We start from the raw sequence: 20,857 nt of genomic DNA on the forward strand, positions 1-20,857 counted from the left end.
CCATCTTCTGAGTCTTTAAATACGTGCCAGTTCCAGCATCACAGGGTCCATTCTCACCCACCCACCCTTCTCCTTATTTCTAACTTCTTTCTTCACAGGGAGAAACATGCAAATTACGATTATCTGCAAAATATCTACCCATTTTTCAACACCAGTAAACATACAAAGTAGTTTAAGAACTGCTAACTCCTGCCCCAGGGATACCTGGTTTAGAATGGAGCGCTGGGGGCTGGCAAGGGGACGTGCCCGCCCCGCCACTGTCCTCAAATGCAGACCCAGCGGGAAGTCTGACTGTGTGTTAGGAGCTGGAGGGGAGGGAAGGGAAGCTGGACAAAAACGACAAGAAGAAGACAAAACTTCCTAAAAGCTAGCAAACGTAACACGAAGGGGGAAGCCCCAAGAATCCAGGACTGTCCGGTGAGTGACAGTAATCCACAAATCCATCCTCCTTTCCGGAGGAGCGAGCGGTGACGGCCTGGGGCAGCAGGACCGAACGAGAAGGGAGGAGGCGCCGGGAAGCTCCGCGTTTGCAGAGCCGTGCGGGCGAGGGGCGGGCAGTGCGGCCGGAGCTGCGGCCGGCAGTCAGGGAGAAAGGAGAAGACCCAGGGAGCCTCCGGGCGAATCAGGGGCTCGGGTGATAGCGAGTGCGCAGGAGAGTATTTCGGGGAGGCTCTAGAGCAGGGAGACCGCCGTCTCCTTCCGGGGCACGTAGGGTTACGCACGCTGTACCAGTGTTCCCGAACTTTCTCGACAGACGACGCCCCTCGCCCCGGCCCCATACGTTCCTTTAGGGGGGTGTCGCCGCTGGCAACCGCTGGAGCCTCTGCACCCCCTTCGGCCAGGAGTTTGTCTCGCCTTAAGTTCCGTCCTCTGAGGCGTCGATGTTCTGCCTCAAACATTCGATACGCGTGTTCCAGGCGTCCCCGCCTTCCGCGCCCCACGTCCAGCCCCCTTGCGAATCCGCGGCCCGGGGGAGCCCCGTCAGAGTGCCCGGGGCCACCAGAGGGGACACGGTGAGTGCTGAGGCCCTCGAGGAAGCCCCCCCTGCTCTCGGGCGCGACCGGTGAGCGCGGGCCCCACTGCGTCCCTGGGGGCAGCGTGTCGGGCCGCGGGCCTCGGCACACAGCCGCCCTTCTCCGGGGCGCGCCCGGCTCCGACTCTGGCTGACACGGGGAGGGCCGCTGAGGGCCCCCCCCCCCCGCCCCGCGCGCCGCCTGCGCCCACTCTCCGCTTCACGCCGCGGGACCGCTTCCCGGCTCCGGAGCTGGGCCATGGGTCACGTGGAGCCGCAGTCACGTGCCTGCGGGTCACGTGCGAGGCGGGCACGGCCGGGGCGAAGGCGTCTTGTGCTCGTGATCTCGCGAGATCCGTGGGGTCACGTGACAGCGCGGGCGCGGCGCGGCCTCACGTGACGGGCGCCGCCGGCCGAAGGGTCTCTTGCCTCCCGCGGGCGCCGCAGCGGCCGGGCCTCTGGACCGCGGGACCCTCGCCTTCACGCCGCCCCCCGGCCCGCCCGCCCGCCCGCCCGCCCGCGTCTGGGGCCCGCCCGCGGCCCAACCGCCCCCGACCCTCTCGGCTCCCGCTCCGGCCTCGGCAGCCCTCGCGCCCATGGCGGCCCTCGGTGGCGCTCGGCGGCGGCCTCTGCTCCTGCTGCTGCTCGGTGAGGGGCCGGGGACGCCGGGGCAGGGGGCTGCGGGGCGGGAGTTCCCGGGTGGGCCGGGCCGGGCCGGGGGTGGCCGACGACATGAGGGGCCCGGGGAGGGGGGCGGCGGGCCGGCCAGTCGTCCTCGCCCCGGCGGAGGTCGGCGCCTGGGGTCTGGCGCGGAGCCCTCTGGCCGCTGCGTGAGGAGCTGGGGCGGGAGGTCAGCTAAGGGCCGGTTGCTCTGTGGGCTCGCTAAACTCGTTCTCTGGGTGTTATGTGGGTCTCGGGACCGGTGTGGTTTATCCGCGGGGGGCTACGTGAAGCTGTGCAGCCGAGGCGGCGGGACCTGCGTGGTCCTCTGTCCTCCCGGGCGACACGGGCCTCCCCGGGGAGACAGTAGGACGGCGCGGTGATCCCGGCCTTTTAGAGTTCGTCTTCCGTGCTTTAAGCTTCTTCCCCCTCCTGGTCGGGCTCGGAGCGCGCACCGACGGGTGCGTGTGTGGCTGTGGACTTAGGCTCACGTGTTTAGGAGAGCTCGCGGTGGTAAAACGAGAGCTGCCAGGGCCTCGGCCTCACAATGGCAGTGTTCGTTTCCAGTGAGGGGTCGTAAAGGGCGCTGCCACTGTTCCGTGGGCGCTGGCTCCGGAGTCAAAACGTGGGACTCCGTCAGTACAGACCTCAGAAGCGGCCGGGGTGCTCGGCGTGTCAGGGATTTTGGTCTTTTTTTCTTGCACCAGTAAGAGGAGTACGTGCTGTCTCCTAGAGGGGAATCGCTGCGCGGCTGGATTTGAAGTCTGTTTAGATGTCCGTGAGGAACCTCTCCCTATGGCACCCTTTGTGAGCCCCCTCCCAGATAACATGGGAAGATTATCTAAAAGGCAGAGTCTAAAATAGGGTACAGAGGACACCTCGTGGGAGCTCCCGTGAGTGAGGTGGATGCGGATCCGCGTTCCGGTACCTACCTGCCCGTGAATTCTCTGTCTCTAAACTCTAAAATTCTGTTAATTGTGACTGGACGGATTTAGTTTCACGGTTTCGTTTTGCCTGTTGCGTAAAATGAGTTCTTTGAGCTGCATGAATAGCCACAAGGGGATGGCCTTATTCCGGCAGGAGACCCGGAGCTTTGCCCTTCCCTGGCAGGTGTAATTACGACAGGAGGAGTGGCTGGAACAAGTTCTCTCAGGTCAGAACGGCAGCACTGTTCCTTATTAGAAGAGCTCACAGGCATTAGAATTTTCTATTTTATGTTTTAAAATTCACCTTGAAGATGGAGAGAAACAGCCTTAATTTCCTGCATTGCGATAGCTGAGAGAACTGTACGTGTCATAAGCTTCCTAATGCTTATTCCATTGTGTCTTTTTGGGTTTTATATTCAGTTGAAATCCAACTTTTAAAAAGGTATATTCATTTGGATTTAGGTCTTTTTAAAATGTTTATTTTGATGCATAATTTTACCAGAAAGCATCTTTTCTGAAAAATAATTCGAACTTCAAAACTACGAATTCTTCCTGCATTCATTTGTGTTTGAATACTTGGTAGAAAGCAAAGGTGGGGGTGAACTGAAAGTGTCCAACACTTGGGATTAGGTGACATTTCGTAATGTGACTCTTTAAACCACTGGTGTCAACTAGATGACTTCCTTCCCCTTTCCAAATGAAGAACTGTCACTTGGGAAGTTTGAAAAGTTTTATTCTAATTAACATTATCCTTGATTGTGGGACTTTTGTCAGTTACTTGGGTTGGTGACCAAATTCTTAACTATATTTGAAGTCAAAGTGTTCAGGGTCCATGGTTTCAAATTTCTACTGTTAGATGCTCCCTTCCCTTTGCATCCACGGATCTTGGCTACATGGCATGGGTAGCATGAGTTTTTCCTAGAACATCATTTTAGTTGTGTTGTGATCACTTACACACAGGTCTCCCTTCCTCATTTTACAGCCCATCTTGTGCCTCACACATAGTAAGTGCTTTGTGTGTACACATAGCACCGGTTTTACAGCAGCAGTCCCTAATCAGATGTGCATAAGTCAGCTCTTCAGAAGTGTCCACTCGGGCTCTGCCTCTGTGGGTTGTGATTCCCTGTGAGGGATGGAACCTTGGTCTTTTTTTTCTTCTTTATTTAAATCTTCGTAGATGATTATGTATTACTGGTTAAGAAAAATACTGGATTTAAAAGCATCAAGCCAAGACAAACTAGGAAGTATTTCTTAAAAAAAAAAAAAATTAAGATTTTAATTATTTGAGAGTGTGCATGAGCAGGGGGGAGGGGGAGGGAGAAGCGGGAGCCCGATCCAGGACCCAGAATCATGACCTGAGCCAGAGTCAGATGCTTAACCCCTTTTATAAAAATTTTAGTGTAGAAATTTATTGACTTGTTCCATCGGATGGCAGTGTCTTCATTTCAGAATTGAGTGTTTCATAATTTGAAACCTATCTGCTCACTTGGCTAGTGTTGGAGAGAAAGCACGGTTCAGATGTGGCACCCAGTTCCAGATTGCTCAGCACCACTCACTAGCTGTGTGACCTTGAGCAAGTTAGTGTCCCTGTCTCTCAGTCTCCTCAGCTGTACAGGGGAATCATAATAGCATTTACCTGTTGTCATGATAACTAACTGCAAAGTGCTTAGTGCAGGGCTTGGCACATGGCAAGTGCTTGTTTAATAAAATGTACTTATTTGACGTTTTGTGTCAGGTACTGAGGATTCAGTGATGAACTTGGTAGATGAGGTCTGAGTAGTTTTATTTAAATAACGTCAGTGAGCATTAAAGCCAGCGCTGATGCCCTGTACTGAGTGCTCTGTGTACACTAGCTCATTTGATACTCTGATAACCCCGAGGGGTCAGCACACTTGTTCCAGTTCATAGGCGCATAAACTGAAGGCAGCGATTGCTACTGGCCCAAGGTCACACAACTAGTAAGTGATGGAGGAGTCTGTCATAGTCATGCTTCTCACAACTGTACTTGTTTTAGAGAGTGGAATTTCTACCAGTGGGAGTACTTTGAAGCCAAAGTTACTCCTTTGTATGATCCCTGGGGAAATGATTAAGTTCATGCCTGTGGGAAGGACTGCTTGAGGTTAGCCATTGCCAGCAGGCCAGGGAGCTAGCTTTGAAGAGGGACACCCACTCCTCAAATCACTGCGACATTTTAATTAATTTGAGAAGAGTTTTTTTCTTCTTACCCAGCTAACATTGTTAACAGAATTAAAAAAAAAAAAAAAAAAAAAAAACTTTGGTTAGGGGCGCCTGGGTGGCTCAGTTGGTTAAGCGTCTGCCTTCAGCTCAGGTTGTGATCCCAGGACCTGGAGATTGAGCCCTGTGTCAGGCTCCCTGCTCAGCTGAAAGCCTGCTTCTCCCTCTCCCCCTCCCCCTGCTCGTGCTCGCTCTCGCTCTCTCTCACTCTCTTTCAAATGAATAAATTTTATAAACTTTTTTTTAAGATTTTATTTATTTATTTGACAGATACAGTGAGAGAGGGAACACAAGCAGGGGGAGTGGGAGAGGCAGAAGCAGGCTTCCCGCGGAGCAGGGAGCCCGATGCAGGGCTCCATCCCAGGACCCTGGGATCATGACCTGAGCCGAAGGCAGACGCCTAACGACTCAGCCACCCAGGCACCCCTCAGATGAATAAATTTTTTTAAAAATCTTTAAAAAAGAAACTTCTGACCATTAGCATACACACATTTCTCTTACAATTTTATGTTCTAATGCTCTTGTGGAGCTCTTTTTCTTGACCAAAATTTGGCTTCTAGGGCTAAGTTTCGTGTTTGAACAATTGAAAATTTCTGGATCTCTCCAGAATAATTGTGGGTATCTAGTACTGGTAAAACTTACTTTAACTTTGTTTTTGTAATACATCTTTGTTTTACTTTGACGGTCCATACCCTCAGCATATTTACTAAGTGAAAAAATTCTGTTTGAAGTTTTTTAATGTGAAATATTTTCTGATGAAGGGCTTTGAGTCAGTAGAAAGTGTTTTAATGATTTGGGGAACTCGTTTATGGAAGTGCAGCTTGGTAAAAAGTGATACGTGCATGATCCCATGCGAGGCAGCGCCCTACTGTGTCCATGGCATGTGCAGTCACATATGACTCTGCAGCAGCCGGGCCATGGCCATAGCCGTGTGAGGGCGCCTCAGGCCCGAGAGAGCCTTTGACTGGAGCAGGCAGTAGCCCATGTACACGTGATCTGGATCACTGTCCATGCTTTGACATGCTTGCTTCTGCCCTGCTAGCGTCTCTCTGGACCACTGGTATACTAAACCTGCCCTTCTCTGAAGGCGTGGGGTGATTTGTCTTTTTTTTAAAGCCTTCACTGAGTCAGAAACGAGCTGTGGAATGTTCTTTAGGTTTTACAATGGAAATTCATTTGCCAGAGTTGCCTTTAGTGTAGTCTTGCCTGAATATTGTAGGATGTAGGTTACAGTTTTGCACAGCAAACCAGACAGAAACTGCGCAGGTCTCTTCTTTGCCCTAGTTAGCTGCATTCTCATGCGGCAGCTTCTTGTGAACGTAGGTGTTGGTATTTCTCGGACCAGAAGCTTATGGGAAGGGATGTGGGGTTCCTGGCTACTTTTTGCTTTGTGCTTGAACAGTAGTTGGCTTTAAAGATTTTATCTTGTGAAAGCTCCAAGGGTAAAATGAATTGTGTTTGTTGGAGTCATTTACTTTGCTAGGGACAGGGATTTGAGAATGAAAAGTTAATTGAGTGTCTACTGAGTGTATGCCTTCAAAATGTGCCTGTGTCACGTTGACACTCGGAGTGGCTGGAGGATGGCTAGAGGGCGTGCAGGGACTGGCTGCAGCAAGGAGGGAGGGCACGTCACTTCTGAATCATATGGTACGTGATGCTGGTTGACAGTGTTTGGCTTTAGAACTAGTGAAAACACCTATTTTTGCCCGTCTGTAGAAGAGTATACTAACACATGTGGCTTGGAGGAATTACCTACTGCTCTACCACATCATGAAGCCAGACATGGCACTGACCCTGAGAATTTAAGGAGGAAATAGCCACCATCGCTGCCAAGCTGGAGAGACCTGTGAGAATTTTATTCTTTCCCTTTCTGGGATATGGCAGCCTTACCTAGACATGTTGACTGATGTCTTAACATCACATAGCCAAGTCCAGGTTCAATCGAATCATTATTTTTTGAGACGCTTTCTGAAATTGGGCAAAGAGCTCAGATCTGTGAGTCCATGGCTTTTCGGCCCTGCCAGCGGCCCATGAGAGGTAACAAGAGGTCCAACTTTAAGTAGTAGTTTGGGACCATGGCAAAAGATAGCCCCAGTTCTCCCATGGGCTTCTGCCGAAGATCAGTATTTAGGTTGAATTGTGCCTCCAGGACCCTACCACATCGTCCAGAGGCCCTCTGAGGACTGAGCGTGGAGCAATGTGTGCCCAGGGGTGATCTGGAAATTGACAGGTGACCTCCCCTCAGTGTCCTGACATCAAGCATTAAAGAACTGTCGAACAGGTTGGGAAACTGATCGATGGGTTTAGAGTTAACGTTTCCCAGACTTGTATCTAGGAGGGACGGGACAGAGACCCAGCTGAACCCGGCCTGGGTCATCCACGTATCTCATTTTTTAAGAAGCACGGTGGTGTTTCCTAATAAAGCCCATTGTTGCCATGGCTAGAGGCAACAGAAGCATCCAGTTGTATTTTCAAAACTGTGTTTGGATATTTCTGTCTTTCCTGGAGTTAGCAGGTCTCGTACATGGCACAGCAGCGGTGTTTGTGGTAAAGGACGCCAACGGGACAGCTTGCATCATGGCCAACTTCTCCGCTGCCTTCACGGCCAGCTATGACACCAGGAGCGGGCCTAAGGTAGGAAACACCAGGTCTTCCATGCAGTGTGTGGGATGTGTGTGAAGGTTTTTTTAATTATTATTTTAAATAAGTGTTTGGAAAAGGGCATTGCTGTAACACGGTAGGTGTATGCATGTGCCCCGCTGGGCCGTCGCCTGTGCTCTGTGTACCCTGAAGCCACAGTCGTGACTTGTAAACCATCCTGTTGTGCGCTCTCACTGTCCGGTAGGAGTGTTGTCGCAGACTTGTGCGTGCTTCCCCTCTGCGGTCACAGTGCTGACCAGCCTGATGTGTTAGAGCCTCTCCTGGGACCCCGGTCGTCTCACGCACTCTTCCAGGCTCAGGGCGCGGTTGCGTCTGCTGTTTGCCGTCTGCACGCGCCGTCCTACTCCGAGGCGCCTCTCCCTTGTCCTCCTAAAACAACTCGTACTTCTGCAGGGTAGAAAAAGGCTTTTTGCATTTGTAGATTTCTAGCAAATAAGGTGCATTTGTATTTCTTTCTTTGTTAATTACCTGCTGGTGGACATTTCACTTTTATTTAACATTGACTCTTAAACGTATCTCTAAACCAGATGTTTTCAGTTCTTTGTTGAAACCGCACTTTTCCTGCCCAGCCCCCATGTTGACAGCATTGAATCATCTTATTACCCCTCGGGGGCAGTAGTGGGGCCCAGTGTTGGTGGGGAGGACGGGAGCTCCTTTGGGGCACTCGGGACTCTGTGCAAGGTGCTCAGGCCTCATCAGCTCGTGTGTGCGAGGTAATGTAAACGTGCTTGCACCCAAGACAGAAGAGGCCTGGGCAGGTTCTGTCCCGCAGAAGCGTTTCAAGTTACAGAGACCGGTCCCAACACCTTTTGTGGTCGTTGCTACTTTACTTTTTTTGTGTTTGGATTTTTTTAATGTCATTTTGAAAAATACTATGTTCCACAAATGGAATCACCTGCATGCTGCTGTGTGCCTTACTCTTTTATCACCGTATCTCTGTCACCTGGTGGAGTTCTGTCATTTCTTGGGAGCAGCATGAGTGGACAGCATCACCACAGTTGGGTTAGCTGGTCCAGTTCCTTTTGGGGGTCTCTAGGTGGTTTTGTAGTGGTTTGTTTTGTCTGCAGTGGTCAATTCAAATAGTTCTGCAGCAAACACCCCCTTCTCTTTGTTTTAAAGAGACTTTTTTAAGTACAGTTGACACATGATGTTGCGTCAGTTTCAGGTGACAACTTAGTGATTTGACAAGTTTATCCATTATGCTGTGCTCACTACACATGTAGCTAACATCTGTCCCATAAAGAGACATGTTCCTTAAACATTTTTATAGCAAACAAGTAGTAGTGGCTTTTTCAAATATAAATACACAGCTCACTTGAAGCCTGGTAAGAATTATTTCAGTTTACCAAGATAATTGTAGTTTTAATTCTGCTATAAATTAAAATTATGTTAACAAAGAACGTTCAATTAAATAATTGTCAGCTTTGTCTTACACTGGTTTTTAGTCTGTACCGACACGTAATACTGATTTTCCTCGTGTTTTTATTTATGTTAAAAATGAATATGCTAACGGTGGCATCTGAAAGGGAGCTGAGGTCCGACTCCCTGAAGGTCTTCCTTTGGCACATCTTAATCCCTTTCGTGACCTGCATTCTGACTGGGTCTGTCGTCCTTTGTTGTAGAATGTAACCTTCGACCTGCCATCTGATGCAGCAGTATTAAATAGCAGCTCTTGTGGTAAAGAGAATGCTTCTGACCCCAGTCTCATGATTGCTTTTGGAAGAGGACATGGACTGATTCTCAATTTCACAAGAAATGCAACACGTTACAGTGTTCCGCTGATGAGTTTTATTTATAACTTGTCTGACACACAGATTTTCCCCAATGCAAGCTCCAAGGGTAAGAACCAAAACTGACTAGTTATAAAGTTAAGAAAATTGGGTTGGAGAGTGTCTAAAATTTTAACCAAGTACTTCAAGTAGTTAAAAATTGATTTTTTTTTTCTTTACAGCTATCAAGACTGTGGAATCTGCAACTGACATCAGGGCTGACATAAATAAAAAATACAGATGTGTGAGCAACAACCAGATTCACATGCACAATGTCACTGTCACACTCCATGATGCCACCATCCAGGCGTACCTTGCCAACAATAGCTTCAGCAAGGAAGGTAGGACGCTGCCTTTGACCCGGATGCCCAGGCCCAACTCCAGTGCATGCAGACATGGCTTTGAGCCCATGCCTGAGGAAGATGTGTATGTGAAGATTTGTGCAGCCAGGGACTGAGCTGGCAGCTCACACTTAGAATTGTCCAGCGAACATTTTTTTCTCTAAAGAAGGTGATCTCTTTAGGTGAGGTTGGACTAATACTGATTTAAAAGGGCAAAGCAGTTGCATCCCTTGTTGGGGAGCTGATGAGGTCAGGGCACAGGATCTCTTCCAGTTTAAGCCAAGTGTCCTTTCATCAAGACCTAGGCTTAACCTCTGTCCAGCTTGGAGGGCCAAGGGGCAGATGGTGAAGGACCTTGAGCACCTTTTAGGGCAGGGGTTGGGCGGATGACGCACCAAGGAGGCACCTGCCAGCCCAGCTCCACTGGTGGGCCCTGAGTTCCAACAAGACAAGGCTCCGGGCCTCTCCTAGCTCTGTGGTCTTGGGTAAGGTTGTGCGGTAAGAATAACAACCTGTGTTAGCAGGTTGTTATTCCCTTGTGGGGTAAGAAGAATAACCTGTGTTAGCAGGTCCTTAAGGTTAAAAAGGAAATTTATGCAAAGTGCATATTTCAGGGCCTGGCTCAGTTAATGGTAAAGCATGTTGTCATTCAACTATGACTGAAGAAAGCTCTTTTCCTCAGTCCTACCAGTCAGCTCCCAGATCACTGTCCTCTTCCTGAAGGGTGAGGAAGGGTGACCACCTCGAGGAAGTCGTCCGTCCTTCTCGGTGGTTAGCCACGCTCTTGTGAGCCTTCGGTTTGCAGTGTCCCCAGTGGTGTGGCTGGATCCATAGAGGTGCCTGCTGGCGTGTGACTGATTTGCACCAAGTCACTGGTGCTGAAGGGCATGATGGACCGGTTAGCACTTTGTGCAGTTGGGTGCAGCCCTCCTGAGAGGCATGCATGCTCTCAGCAGGGCCAGAACCTGGCCTGCAGGTGCCATCTAGCCCATCTCCGGTTTCTGTACGGCCAGTAAGCTAAAAATGGATGTTGTGCTTATCAATTTTAAGGTTAAGAAAAATCAAAAGAACATTTCACAGCACATGAAAATGACACAAAAGCCAAGTTTCAGTACCTGTAACTAGAGTTTCCTTGGAGCACAGCCGTGTTCGTTCACACACCTGTTTTCTATGGCTGTTTTCACACTCCCGTGGCAGAGTTGGGACGGGCACAAGCCACCGGACAGCCACAGAGTCTAAAATGTTTGCTGTCTGTGACTGGGAAAAACATGTCCAGCAGCAAGTGTTCAGGGCAGAAAGGTAGGTCTGTGTGAGCTGGAGCAGCTGTCGAGGAGACCGGCTGGACGGGCCCTCTCTACACCCCCCTTGTCCGGGGAGCTGCATGTGTGCGTGTCCGTCAGCAGGCCCAGGTGTGCACACTGACACCTGCCTGCTCAAACAGAGGAGTGACCACACAGGGGTTAGAGTCACACGAAATGCCTCAGGAGCTGATGCTCACGGTTTCAGGTCTCGGATGGCTGGGTTTCGTCCCCAACAGTCTTCTCCCTCCAGTCTGGGGCAGAAGGGAAAAGTAAAAACTGCCAGAGGCCTTGGGAAATGAGAGCATCCTGGTTTGCTGGCTCGGTGCAGTGACTTCACTAGCACCTGGGCCTCAGGCAGTCGTGGGGTAGAGCTCCTCATCTATACAAGTTGTTTTCCTCTGCGTGGAACGCTTTTGACCACAGACAGAGATGACCCGGTCTCCCCTGTCTGGGGTGCCCAGCCGCTGAATTCCTGAGGGCACTAGAGCCCAGGACAGGGCTCCAGCTTCTGGTCTAAAATCACACGACAGTGTGGAGAGGCTGATTTCTTTTAAGGTTAATTATTTTGTTTTTTAAATAGATTTTTATCTTTCAGAGCAGTTTTAGGTTCACAGTTAAACAGTGAAGGGTTCCCACATAGCCCTGTCCCCCCGTGCACACGGTCCCTCGCTGTCGGCATCCTGCACGTTACCCCCAGGGGAGGATGTATGTGTGTGATTCCAAATGGAAAAGCTCCTTCAGGGAGGCCGTCCCTCCCTACACCTGTGTCCCAGCCGCTGGCCCCCTGTTCTTAGGTCTGCTCCCATCCTACAGAGGATTCTGTGAGTTGATCATAAACTTGGTCACTAAGCTCAGCCTCACTCCCCACCTCCCCTTGTGTCCCATGGTTCATCAAAGCTTGCTTTCATTTTATGTTAAATCTGCCTTTGCTGATATGTCTCTGTTTTGGAAAGGAAACTTGCTGCCTTTTAAAGACTCTAGAGCGCTCTCTTAGTGAATCTGTTGGGAAGAGGAGTGTAAGAGGTATCCCAGAGATGCACAGAATGTCCTCTACAAGTTGGCATGCCCCTGTGACAGGCCGGAAGGCTTGGTGAGATGATGGCATGCCTGCATACTCTTCACTGGACAGGAAGGAGTCCCCATAGGGCTTTTGGGCTCCTGTCACCATCAGTTCACATCCTCTACAGTCACCCCTGATCAGTCTTTACCTGGAGTGCTAAGAAATGAAATGAGCAAACAAGTTCCAGGGCCCCCCCTTCCTTTCCCCGCCACACCCCCCCACTCCCACCCCGTGATGTCTTCCTTGTTTTCTGGGATGTGGTCCTCTGGTGGCCTGGGTTCAGGCCTAGTGACTAGGGGAGTTCCTGGAGCAGCCGTGTAGGCGGGGAGGAGCTCCAGAATGGGCATCTGTTCTATAGGCGGGGACTGCACTGTTCCCAGAATTTACTGCAGCAGACCTTGAACAGCACAGGTGTGAGCTGTGTGGGTCCACTTACACGTGGTTGTGTTTCAATAAATGCAGTATGGTACTGTAAACGTATTGTACAATTTTTTTTCCTCTCCTGTCGTTAGAAGAATACAGTATGCAGTGTCTTATACAAAATGTGTGTTAATTGGCTGTGTTATTGATAAGGCTTCTGGTCAACAGTAGGCTTTTATGATTAAGTTTTTGGGGGAGTCAGAGGTTAACGTGGATTTTCGACTTTGCGGGGGTTAGAGCCCCTCACCCCATTGTCATTCAGGGGTCAGCTATAGTTGATGACATGACCTGAGCCGTGTTGAAGCTCAGCTTGATAGCATACTTCACTGTTCCTCAGCTCCCTGTGAGCCTGGGATCTGATCTTTGGAGAGCCCCCTGGTTAGCCAGCACCTGTCACACTACTTTTTGTCTGTGTTGCTGTTTCTGACCGTGGTTTGCAATCAGAGGGACCCATGTATTTTTCCTACAAGCGGTTTACAATCAGAGGGACCCGTGTATTTTTCCTACAAGCAGGAGATTTGATGTAACTGATCACATATAGCAAGACAGCATAAATCGCTTTTAGAAATATTTGGTTTTTGTTAAAATTGAGCCATTTGTTTATCTCCTTTTGTGCTAGTTTCATTTCTTTGGCTCTTAGGCACAGTTCTTTTTGGTTTGATTTTTTGTCACCAAATTGTAAGCTTCTTCAGGGAAGAAATTCCATCTCAAATATGTTAAGTATATTTTATATTCTCGTAGTTTGCTGTACTTACGGGTTCTTAATGATACATGAAGATATATCCAAGAATTAGTAAATTTTTGGTCATAAAAACCCATGTAAAGTTTTTATTTGATGGACTGCAAGTGTTGGGGCAGGTTCTGTGGCCTCACTCGTCTGTAGTGTTGTGGGGGCCTGGGCCAGAGAGCCTTAGTTCACTCTGCCTCTCCATGTGCACTGCCCTGTCGGAAAGGCCTCAGGTACTTACAGATTTCAGTTTAAAAGGAATCGAGCACAGGCCAAGGCTGCCGAATTGTCCTGTCAGTCCTGTTGATGAAGGTGAGCGCTGAGGAAAGCAGCGGGTGTTGTCTTTCCCAGAGGTCTGTAAAGTTAAGGCGGATGGTTCTCATTCTGGAGTGGTCTGAGCAGGGGAGAGTGTCCCACTCTGTGTCTGTGGGAATGGCATTTCGGGCCCCAGGCCCAGCAGAGGATCCTATTATTCATCTTTGCACGTCTAAGATTTGATGTGTGGCACTTGTGGGTGCTTTTGCGACCGTTAGTTCAAAATAGGAACTCTTCACTGTGGTTCACCCCAAGTTCACGTCCCACCCAATCCCACACAGTTTGTCATCATATCTCTCTCAGGAGTGACTCCCAGGGTGGCTCAAAGTGAAGGAACTGATGCTAAAGGAGCTCTCTCCGTGTGAGACTCTGATTGTAGCATGCAAGCTTCCCTGAAAGTCAGCTGCTGCCAGATCATTTGGGGCCTCCAGGGCACAGAAGCTTTTGAAAATCATGCGAAGAGGAATCGTGGAAGGATGCACAGCCTGCATTTCCTGGGGCCCGTGGTCTTCCCAGAGGCCTTCTCACGCGCGGGTAGCACTTAGCACACTCCATGCATTTTACTTGTGATTTCCTCATTTGGACTGAGCATTCTGCAAGTAGGACTGTCGTTTCTGCTTCAGGACGGGCTGCTCAGAGCACAGACTCCGCATTCGCAGTTAGAAGGAGGAGGGCGCTTTGTCCGTGAAGATTTCCACAGTCTTGATGGTACATTGTGTGTGTTCCCAGGCTGATATTTTGCAGCCCGCTTTATGAAAACAGTGGATCGTGTGTAAAAATGCTGATCAAATCCGTGTAGGTTACTCTCCCCTGTGTGTGCCGTGTGCCCACCTAGGCCAGGATTGGGAGGCCACCTGTTCTCGTTCTTGTTTTCCACATAATTATGTCACGTTGTGTAATAGTTTGTGAAGTACTTATGAGGCTGTTCTTAACAGTGCAGCTATGACCTCAGCCTGCAGCTTAGCTCCAGGGGAGATGTGGGCGGTGTGGCCAGTACACCTTGAGGGGTACGTCTCTGGCAGCCTTTGTCCTGCCACCACGAGCCCAGGTTACACCCACTCCATCATGCTCTTTCCATCTTTATTTTCTGTCTAGAAAGGCATTGGACTGTACGAGATTGTATTGTGTGAAGGCACGCTGCATGCGTGAGCTTTCCAGAGAGAGTGTGGAATCCTTTCTTTGTCAGTCCTACAGGGCGAACTTTCCCATCTCTCCCCATCTCAGCCCCCCACCCAGGTAGATGGGATGTGGAGGAGGAAGGGCAAAGCTTCCTTTGAGCTTGGAGCAAGAAGTGATCAGGTGTTCGGAAGTTTCCGCATCTTCCCAGTGGGCGCTACAGCCCTGGAGGTGGTGGGCCCGCTGCAACGGCTCAGCGGAGCAGAAGTGGGGACGGGGTGGGGGTGGGACTTGGATGGAAATCATAGAAATCAAACCCTTGATTACCCACAGAAACGGGGTGGTAAGACAGAGAGCTTAGTTTGGGGCTGACGGTCTCCTGAAGTGCTGAGGAATGTCGGATCATCTTCACAGGAGGCAGCGGTCTGTCCTGGATGCACCTGTAGAGAACATTCATTTATCTTTGCTTTTGGTTCAGTCGGCCTTGATTTTGAATATAAATTTTTGTTGTAAATCATAGTGGATCAAATTCTGAGAACCTGAATCACATTTAAACTCCTGAGATCTCTGGGTGCACCATGTGCTCTCTGCCAAGGCCTGACATGCCCCAGCTTCCCTCACTCCTGGATTGTGGTCTCCTTCCTGGGAGTCTTCACTCACACTTACTGGGCCTTCTCCCTGCATGAGGGTGCCTGCCTGTGGGTGCCTTCACCCCATCTTGCTCCAGATCACCCACAGCAGCTGGCTGACTTGTGTACCTGTTCTCAGCTCTGGTCTTGTCCTGCAGGGACCCACCTGATGCTCATCCTTCTGAGGGCCTCCTGGGTTTCTCTCCCACGGGCGCCATGCTGACAGCATTAGCTTTGTCCTGGTGTGTGTGTCTCGGGCTGTCTGTCCCTCCAGAGCCTGTGAGCTCTCCGGCACCATGCCTAGCATGCAGCCGCACAGAGAACATGGTTTTGAACTGTTGCTATTTGCAGTGGTGTGTGGCCGCCGGTCCCGGCGGCAGGTGATGGTGAAGGTTTTCTTTCTTTCACAGTACGAAGGAAGGTTTGTCATGCAGAGGGGATAGATCTGTGAGGGCAGGGTTGCCCAGAGGCTGAGCTGGAAGAGCATCCAGTCAGAACCATGGTGCGGTGGCAGGAGTGGGGATGGCCCTATGGGACAGCGGCGCCCGCCAGTCTTGTACTTACAGAGTGGGGTAGGCACGTGCCATCCTGGAGCAGACTGAGAAATGGCATTCTGCGGGTGGGGCTGGCTGAGAGTCTGAGGGGGTGCCGTAGCTCTGAGGAACTAGGACTTTGTCTCTCTTCCCACTTGTCGGTCCAGAGACGCACTGTGAGCAAGACGGGCCTTTCCCGACAACGGCGCCGCCGCCGCCTCCCCACCCTTCGCCATCCCCAGCGCCTGAGAACCCCCCCGTGTACAAGTACAATGTGAGCGGCAGCAATGGGACCTGCCTGCTGGCCAACATGGGGCTGCAGCTGAACGTCACCTACGAGAAGAAGGACAACACGGTAGGCTCAGCCCCCAGAGCCCTTCTTTCTGTGGTGGGAGTGTTGGTACATGAGCAGCAGGACACTGCGTGGAAGTCTGAGAACGGTGCCTGTGCCTGTGCTGTGGTCAGCCTCTCGGCACACAGCCACGCCATACCCACCTGTCCACATACCAGGGCTGCTTTTCCCTGAAACAATTAAGGAGTTGTAGGGTGGTCCCCAAAGCCAAAGACGTGTGTTGTTTGGCACACTGCAGGACAAGTTTATTGACCCCAAAGAGAACGTTAAATTTTGCTTTAAAACTCTACCACTCCAACGTTTTTTTATGCTTTTCCTTTGAAATAATATTTCTCCTTACTGGTGACCAAGTCTTTGGGGCTATGCAGGGAACGTGCTTGGGATGGGTGTGAGGCGTGTGGCTGTCGGGAGATGGGGTGGAGGGGCAAGTGTGTGTCCTTGTGAAAACAGCAACCAGGAGGAGCAGGAAAAATGGTTTTGGAACCCAGAAATCTGTGCTAGAGTAAACTTCGGATGTTTTCTTTCTGGTTTTGGTTAAAATGATGGTGGCCTTGAAGTTCTTACTTTAAGATTAGTTTTGTTTTTCCAGAGTATGGAGGACCCAGGGCATGAAATAGAATGGTAACTTGTTTGCTTTTTTTACTTAGACCATGACGAGAGTGTTCAGCATCAACCCGAATAAGACCACTGCCGGAGGGAGCTGCGGCCCCCAGCTGGTGACCCTGGAGCTCCGCAGCGAGAGCGTCTCTCTCCTGGCCTTCCATTTTGGAATGGTGAGGCTGCACGTTCCTGGTGCTCTGGGGGCTTTGATGTCAGAGCCGCTGCGTGGCGGCCATTGGCCTGAGCGCTCTGTGCGCTGGCTGGAGTGAAGATCGGATGAAGATAGCAAAACCCACAGCCCTGCCTTAGTGAAGAAGGGGAATCTGCTTTCTCCGCCTTCTTTTTTTGCTGGTGTTTTGGATCCTCACCCCCCCCGCCCCCCACCAATCCTGTTTTTATTAAGGAATGCCTCAGTTGGTTCTTTATGTGGCAGATGTGAGGGAGCGCCTGCGGCCTGCCCACAGCCACCTTCCGCGCCCAGCTGCGCTCAGCTCAGCCTCCCACCTCACACACTGTCGTCACCCCTTCCTTGAGGGGCAGCGTCTCTGGGTCTTGGCTCTTCTCTTCCTTATACCCGTCTGGGATGAGTCCTCTGTGAAGCTAGCAAAATCATATGGGAAGAATAGAAGTACCGTCTGCGAGCGTTTGTAGTACATACTGCAGATGAGCTGATTAACAGTTGGGTTTCTCCTAATAAAGTTTACGTTCCTAAAGTTCAGCAAACTTTGGGAAAAGCTTGCTTTTTTAGAATATGGCTTCTTCAATCCCTAGTTTAGCAGAGTCTGATTCTGTAAAAAAAGTTCTAGAAGGAACTCATGAGCATTTGTGTTCTCGAGATTTACGGGATGCCTTACACAGACCGCATACCCCACGGCTTCATGCTGAAGCTAGAAATGCAGGAGTCAAATTTATTACTAGATGACCCTTCAGGTTTGACAGTAAACATGTGTCTGGCAAGTGGTTAAGGATTACCTTCTTCTCTTTAAGAATGCAAGTACTAGCCGGTATTTCCTGCAAGGAATCCAGTTGAATATGACTCTTCCTGACGCCAGAGGTAAGACCCCCACAACTCCCCTGCCCGTCCAGGTGCCCCGGAGCACTCAGTCTCACCTGCCTTTGCAGATCCCACCTTTAAGGCCGCCAACAGCTCTCTGAAGGCCCTTCAGGCTACCATCGGGAATTCGTACAAATGTAACGCTGAGGAGCGCGTGCAGGTCACAGAGGCCTTCTCCATCAACATCTTCAAAGTGTGGGTTCAGGCTTTCCAGGTGCAAGGAGACAAGTTTGGGTCTGGTGAGTAGCACCGAGGGCAGCATTTCAGACCCTGCACGGGGTCTGCAGGCTGGGGTTCTGTTTGGAAATTTAATCATTTAGAGCAATTCCCCTTCTTGCATCCCCTTGCCTTCGAAAAGCCCAGCATCTACAGATGTGAGCACGTGGCACCGTGGTGCAAAGGTCCTTTTCGGAGCCGGCATGTGTCTTCCCCTGTGAGAGCAGGGTATGGGGACGCAGCCGTGTGGCGTGTTGTGTCCCCGCGGTAGTCGATGAGAACTCGCGCCCCCCAGCCGGGCTGTGGGAATGGGTGGGGAGGCAGGGGAGGCCCGTGAGGTCGCCCGGTGTGAGCGCCGCGTGCCCCCTGTCCCCGCAGTGGAGGAGTGCCAGCTGGATGAGAACGGCATGCTGATCCCCATTGCCGTGGGCGGTGCCCTAGCAGGGCTGGTCCTCATCGTCCTCATCGCCTACCTCGTCGGCAGGAAGAGGAGCCATGCCGGCTACCAGACCATTTAGCGCGGCCGCGAGAGGCGCGGGGCAGCGGCCGCTGCGGGCTCTCTGCTCCTTTCCCCGGGCTTCGGTTGGTGTTGAGGGAGGCGCACTTTCTTGCAAACTGATTTCAGATCTGCTTTACCCAATGTGAAGTTCATCTTGCAACATTTACTATGCACAAGAGTAACTTTGAAACGACGGTGTTAATTTTGCTAACTGGGTTAAATATTTTGCTAATGGTTCAACGTTAATATTTACCAAAGTAGAACTTTAAGGTGGGAGGGTAAGAGTGCTTTTCTAAGAGGGGCACTGGCTCCACTGTCATTTGGCTTTTTAAGATTCTGGTGTTTGGCCCCTTCATTCTTGACTGAGATTTCAGCCTTGCCAAGGGAGGGTCCCTGGTCTTGACCTTAGGACCTCTGAGGAGGGCTGGCTAGGTGTTAGGCCGCTATGCTTAAGAAATTAGTAGAGAAAGAAGATCTTAAAACAGAAGTACTCCAAAAGATGAAGATCTGGAACGCTTAAATTAAGCTTTAGAAGCCAGGACAGGCCCTGCCCCCTGCCCCCCAGGCGGCACAGCTCAGTACTTGGGCAAGGGCGCTCCTATGCGTCAGGGCCTTTGGTCTTTCCATGCTCTGCCACTCAAGAGCTGGCACTTTTTTTAAAATAGATAAATGGGTGTTATTTTTATTTACCTTTTTGTAAAGTGATTTCCAGTCTTCTGTTTGAGGTTCAGGGTGATCCTGTTCTGCACTTGTGTAAATACTGGGTATCACACTGATCTACCCGCTTGCCGCTCGGGAGGCTGTGCACTGAGGACCCTTCATGTCACGCATTGCTGTAACAATGCTAATAAAGCATCTCTTTCTTTCTCTGTCTGGACCTCGTCCTTCTGCCTGCGCTCATGGGAGGTCTCGTCCAAGGTGCACGGGCGGAGGGCAGGTGTCTGCCAGTGCCCCCAGCTTTGGGGAGAGCTGGTGTTGCTGCTGGTCTTACTGGGTAACTTGCAGGACAAACAGGAGTTGTGACTGAGCAGGGACGCACCGAGTCCCACCCACACGGCGAGGACGAGGACAAGCGCCAGCAGGTGCTGCAGACTCCTGCAGGGCCGCACTACGAAGACGGGCCGCCTTCATCTCCTCCAGGATGGGGGCAGCAGGAGGCCCCGTTGCTGTGCTCAAGAGCTTGCAGAGCAGGAGCTGAAGCCTGAGATTCATTTTAATCTTTCCTTTTTAAGCAAAGACCTGTGCCTTCTGAGGATTTATGGACCTTACTGGCTGAGGTTGAAGCCAACCTGCCTGCCAGGCAGCCCCGGGACTGGAGCGTCCCCAAGCGGCACCTGCGTACCGGCAGGCCCTGGGGCCACATGGCTGGTGTGTGTCAGGCCTCCCCCGGCAACTGTGCCGACCCCACACTGGTGAGCCCGCGCTGCACTGCACCGTGAAGTGCGGCCTCTGGGGCTCCCTAGGCTTTGGCGGCCTGCCCCGGCCACCACTCCCTCCCCACGAGAGCGTCTGTGCATGCAGTGTGGTCCCAGTGCAGCGTCACCTGTGACGCAGGGTAAGGGCAGTGCCTCTGCTGTGGCTGGGCTGGAAGTGAGGACAGCCGGGCCCTTGCCATCGGCACAGCTGCCATTGCCCAGTGCCTTGGAATGCGCCTCCATCTAGGGGTGAAACCGCAGCCGCAGGGGTGCTGACAGGTAACGCCTCCTCCATGAGGGCCTTTGCAGCCGCAGCGGCACCACTGGGGCCAGGAGACCGGGTCGGGGTCAGGGAGACCGGTGTCTCGCTGGGTCTTCCTCCAGGGATCCGGGGTGACCGCGGCTGCACTCACGGACCCAAGGCAGATGCTTGCCGTTCCCTAAGGCTCACCCACTTCCCTCTGCTTTATTCACATGATACGGTAACTTCAAAAGTCATTTTTTTAAAAATCACTTGTCTAAAGAGCAATCACGTGCTGTGTGCACAAACCTCGTGTAACAGTAAATGCTGTGCCCCAGAAAGGAATGGAAGAATATTTGGCATTATAACGCTAATGAGGGCGCCTGGGTGGCTCAGTTGGTTAAGCGACTGCCTTCGGCTCAGGTCATGATCCTGGAGTCCCTGGATCGAGTCCCGCATCAGGCTCCCTGCTCGGCAGGGAGTCTGTTTCTCCCTCTGACCATCCCCCCATCTCATGTGCTTTCTCTCTCATTCTCTCTCTCTCTCAAATAAATAAAATCTTAAAAAAAAAAAATAACGCTAATGACCGTTTGCTGTTTTGGTTTTCATCAATCAGTAGACGATCACAAACTCATAGTGTTGACATACTTTATTACAAATACGTACATCTCACATTTTATGGGCGAACATCTCAAAAACATTTTTAGAAATTTATGACTTCATAGCCCATACTGAGTTACAGAATGACAGAATTCTAAATCATTCTTTTAAAAAA

The 20,857-nt window shown here is 51.1% G+C and overlaps 1 protein-coding gene across 2 annotated transcripts; it reads left to right on the top strand.

Moving 5' to 3' along the window:
• Positions 1 to 1,420: 1,420 nt before the first annotated feature.
• LAMP1 (lysosome associated membrane protein 1) lies at positions 1,421 to 19,295 on the top strand. 2 transcript variants are annotated; one of them, XM_028087311.2, is made up of 9 exons: positions 1,421 to 1,660; positions 7,349 to 7,467; positions 9,117 to 9,333; positions 9,446 to 9,604; positions 15,873 to 16,060; positions 16,705 to 16,830; positions 17,645 to 17,711; positions 17,780 to 17,950; positions 18,306 to 19,295. In XM_028087311.2, exons 1-9 carry the CDS (start codon positions 1,609 to 1,611, stop codon positions 18,443 to 18,445), a joined length of 1,239 nt encoding a protein of 412 aa, XP_027943112.1. In that variant the 5' UTR covers positions 1,421 to 1,608; the 3' UTR covers positions 18,446 to 19,295. The 2 variants fall into 2 exon arrangements, with proteins under 2 accessions (XP_027943112.1, XP_027943111.1); XM_028087310.2 differs by having other exon boundaries at positions 1,422 to 1,660; positions 7,346 to 7,467.
• Positions 19,296 to 20,857: the final 1,562 nt, after the last annotated feature.

The sequence above is a fragment of the Eumetopias jubatus genome, unplaced genomic scaffold, assembly GCF_037043125.1.
Source record: "Eumetopias jubatus isolate StellerSeaLion01/CBP00866 unplaced genomic scaffold, mEumJub1_p1.0 scaffold_3, whole genome shotgun sequence".
NCBI classification, from domain to species: domain Eukaryota; kingdom Metazoa; phylum Chordata; class Mammalia; order Carnivora; family Otariidae; genus Eumetopias; species Eumetopias jubatus.

Bases quoted from the DNA above. Each gene is read 5' to 3' on its own strand.
- LAMP1 (XM_028087310.2), top strand. From the start codon at position 1,609: ATGGCGGCCCTCGGTGGCGCTCGGCGGCGGCCTCTGCTCCTGCTGCTG. The intron at 9,334-9,445 runs GTAAGAACCAAA...TTTTCTTTACAG, and splicing joins CCCCAATGCAAGCTCCAAGG to CTATCAAGACTGTGGAATCT. The intron at 16,061-16,704 runs GTAGGCTCAGCC...TTTTTTACTTAG, and splicing joins ACGAGAAGAAGGACAACACG to ACCATGACGAGAGTGTTCAG.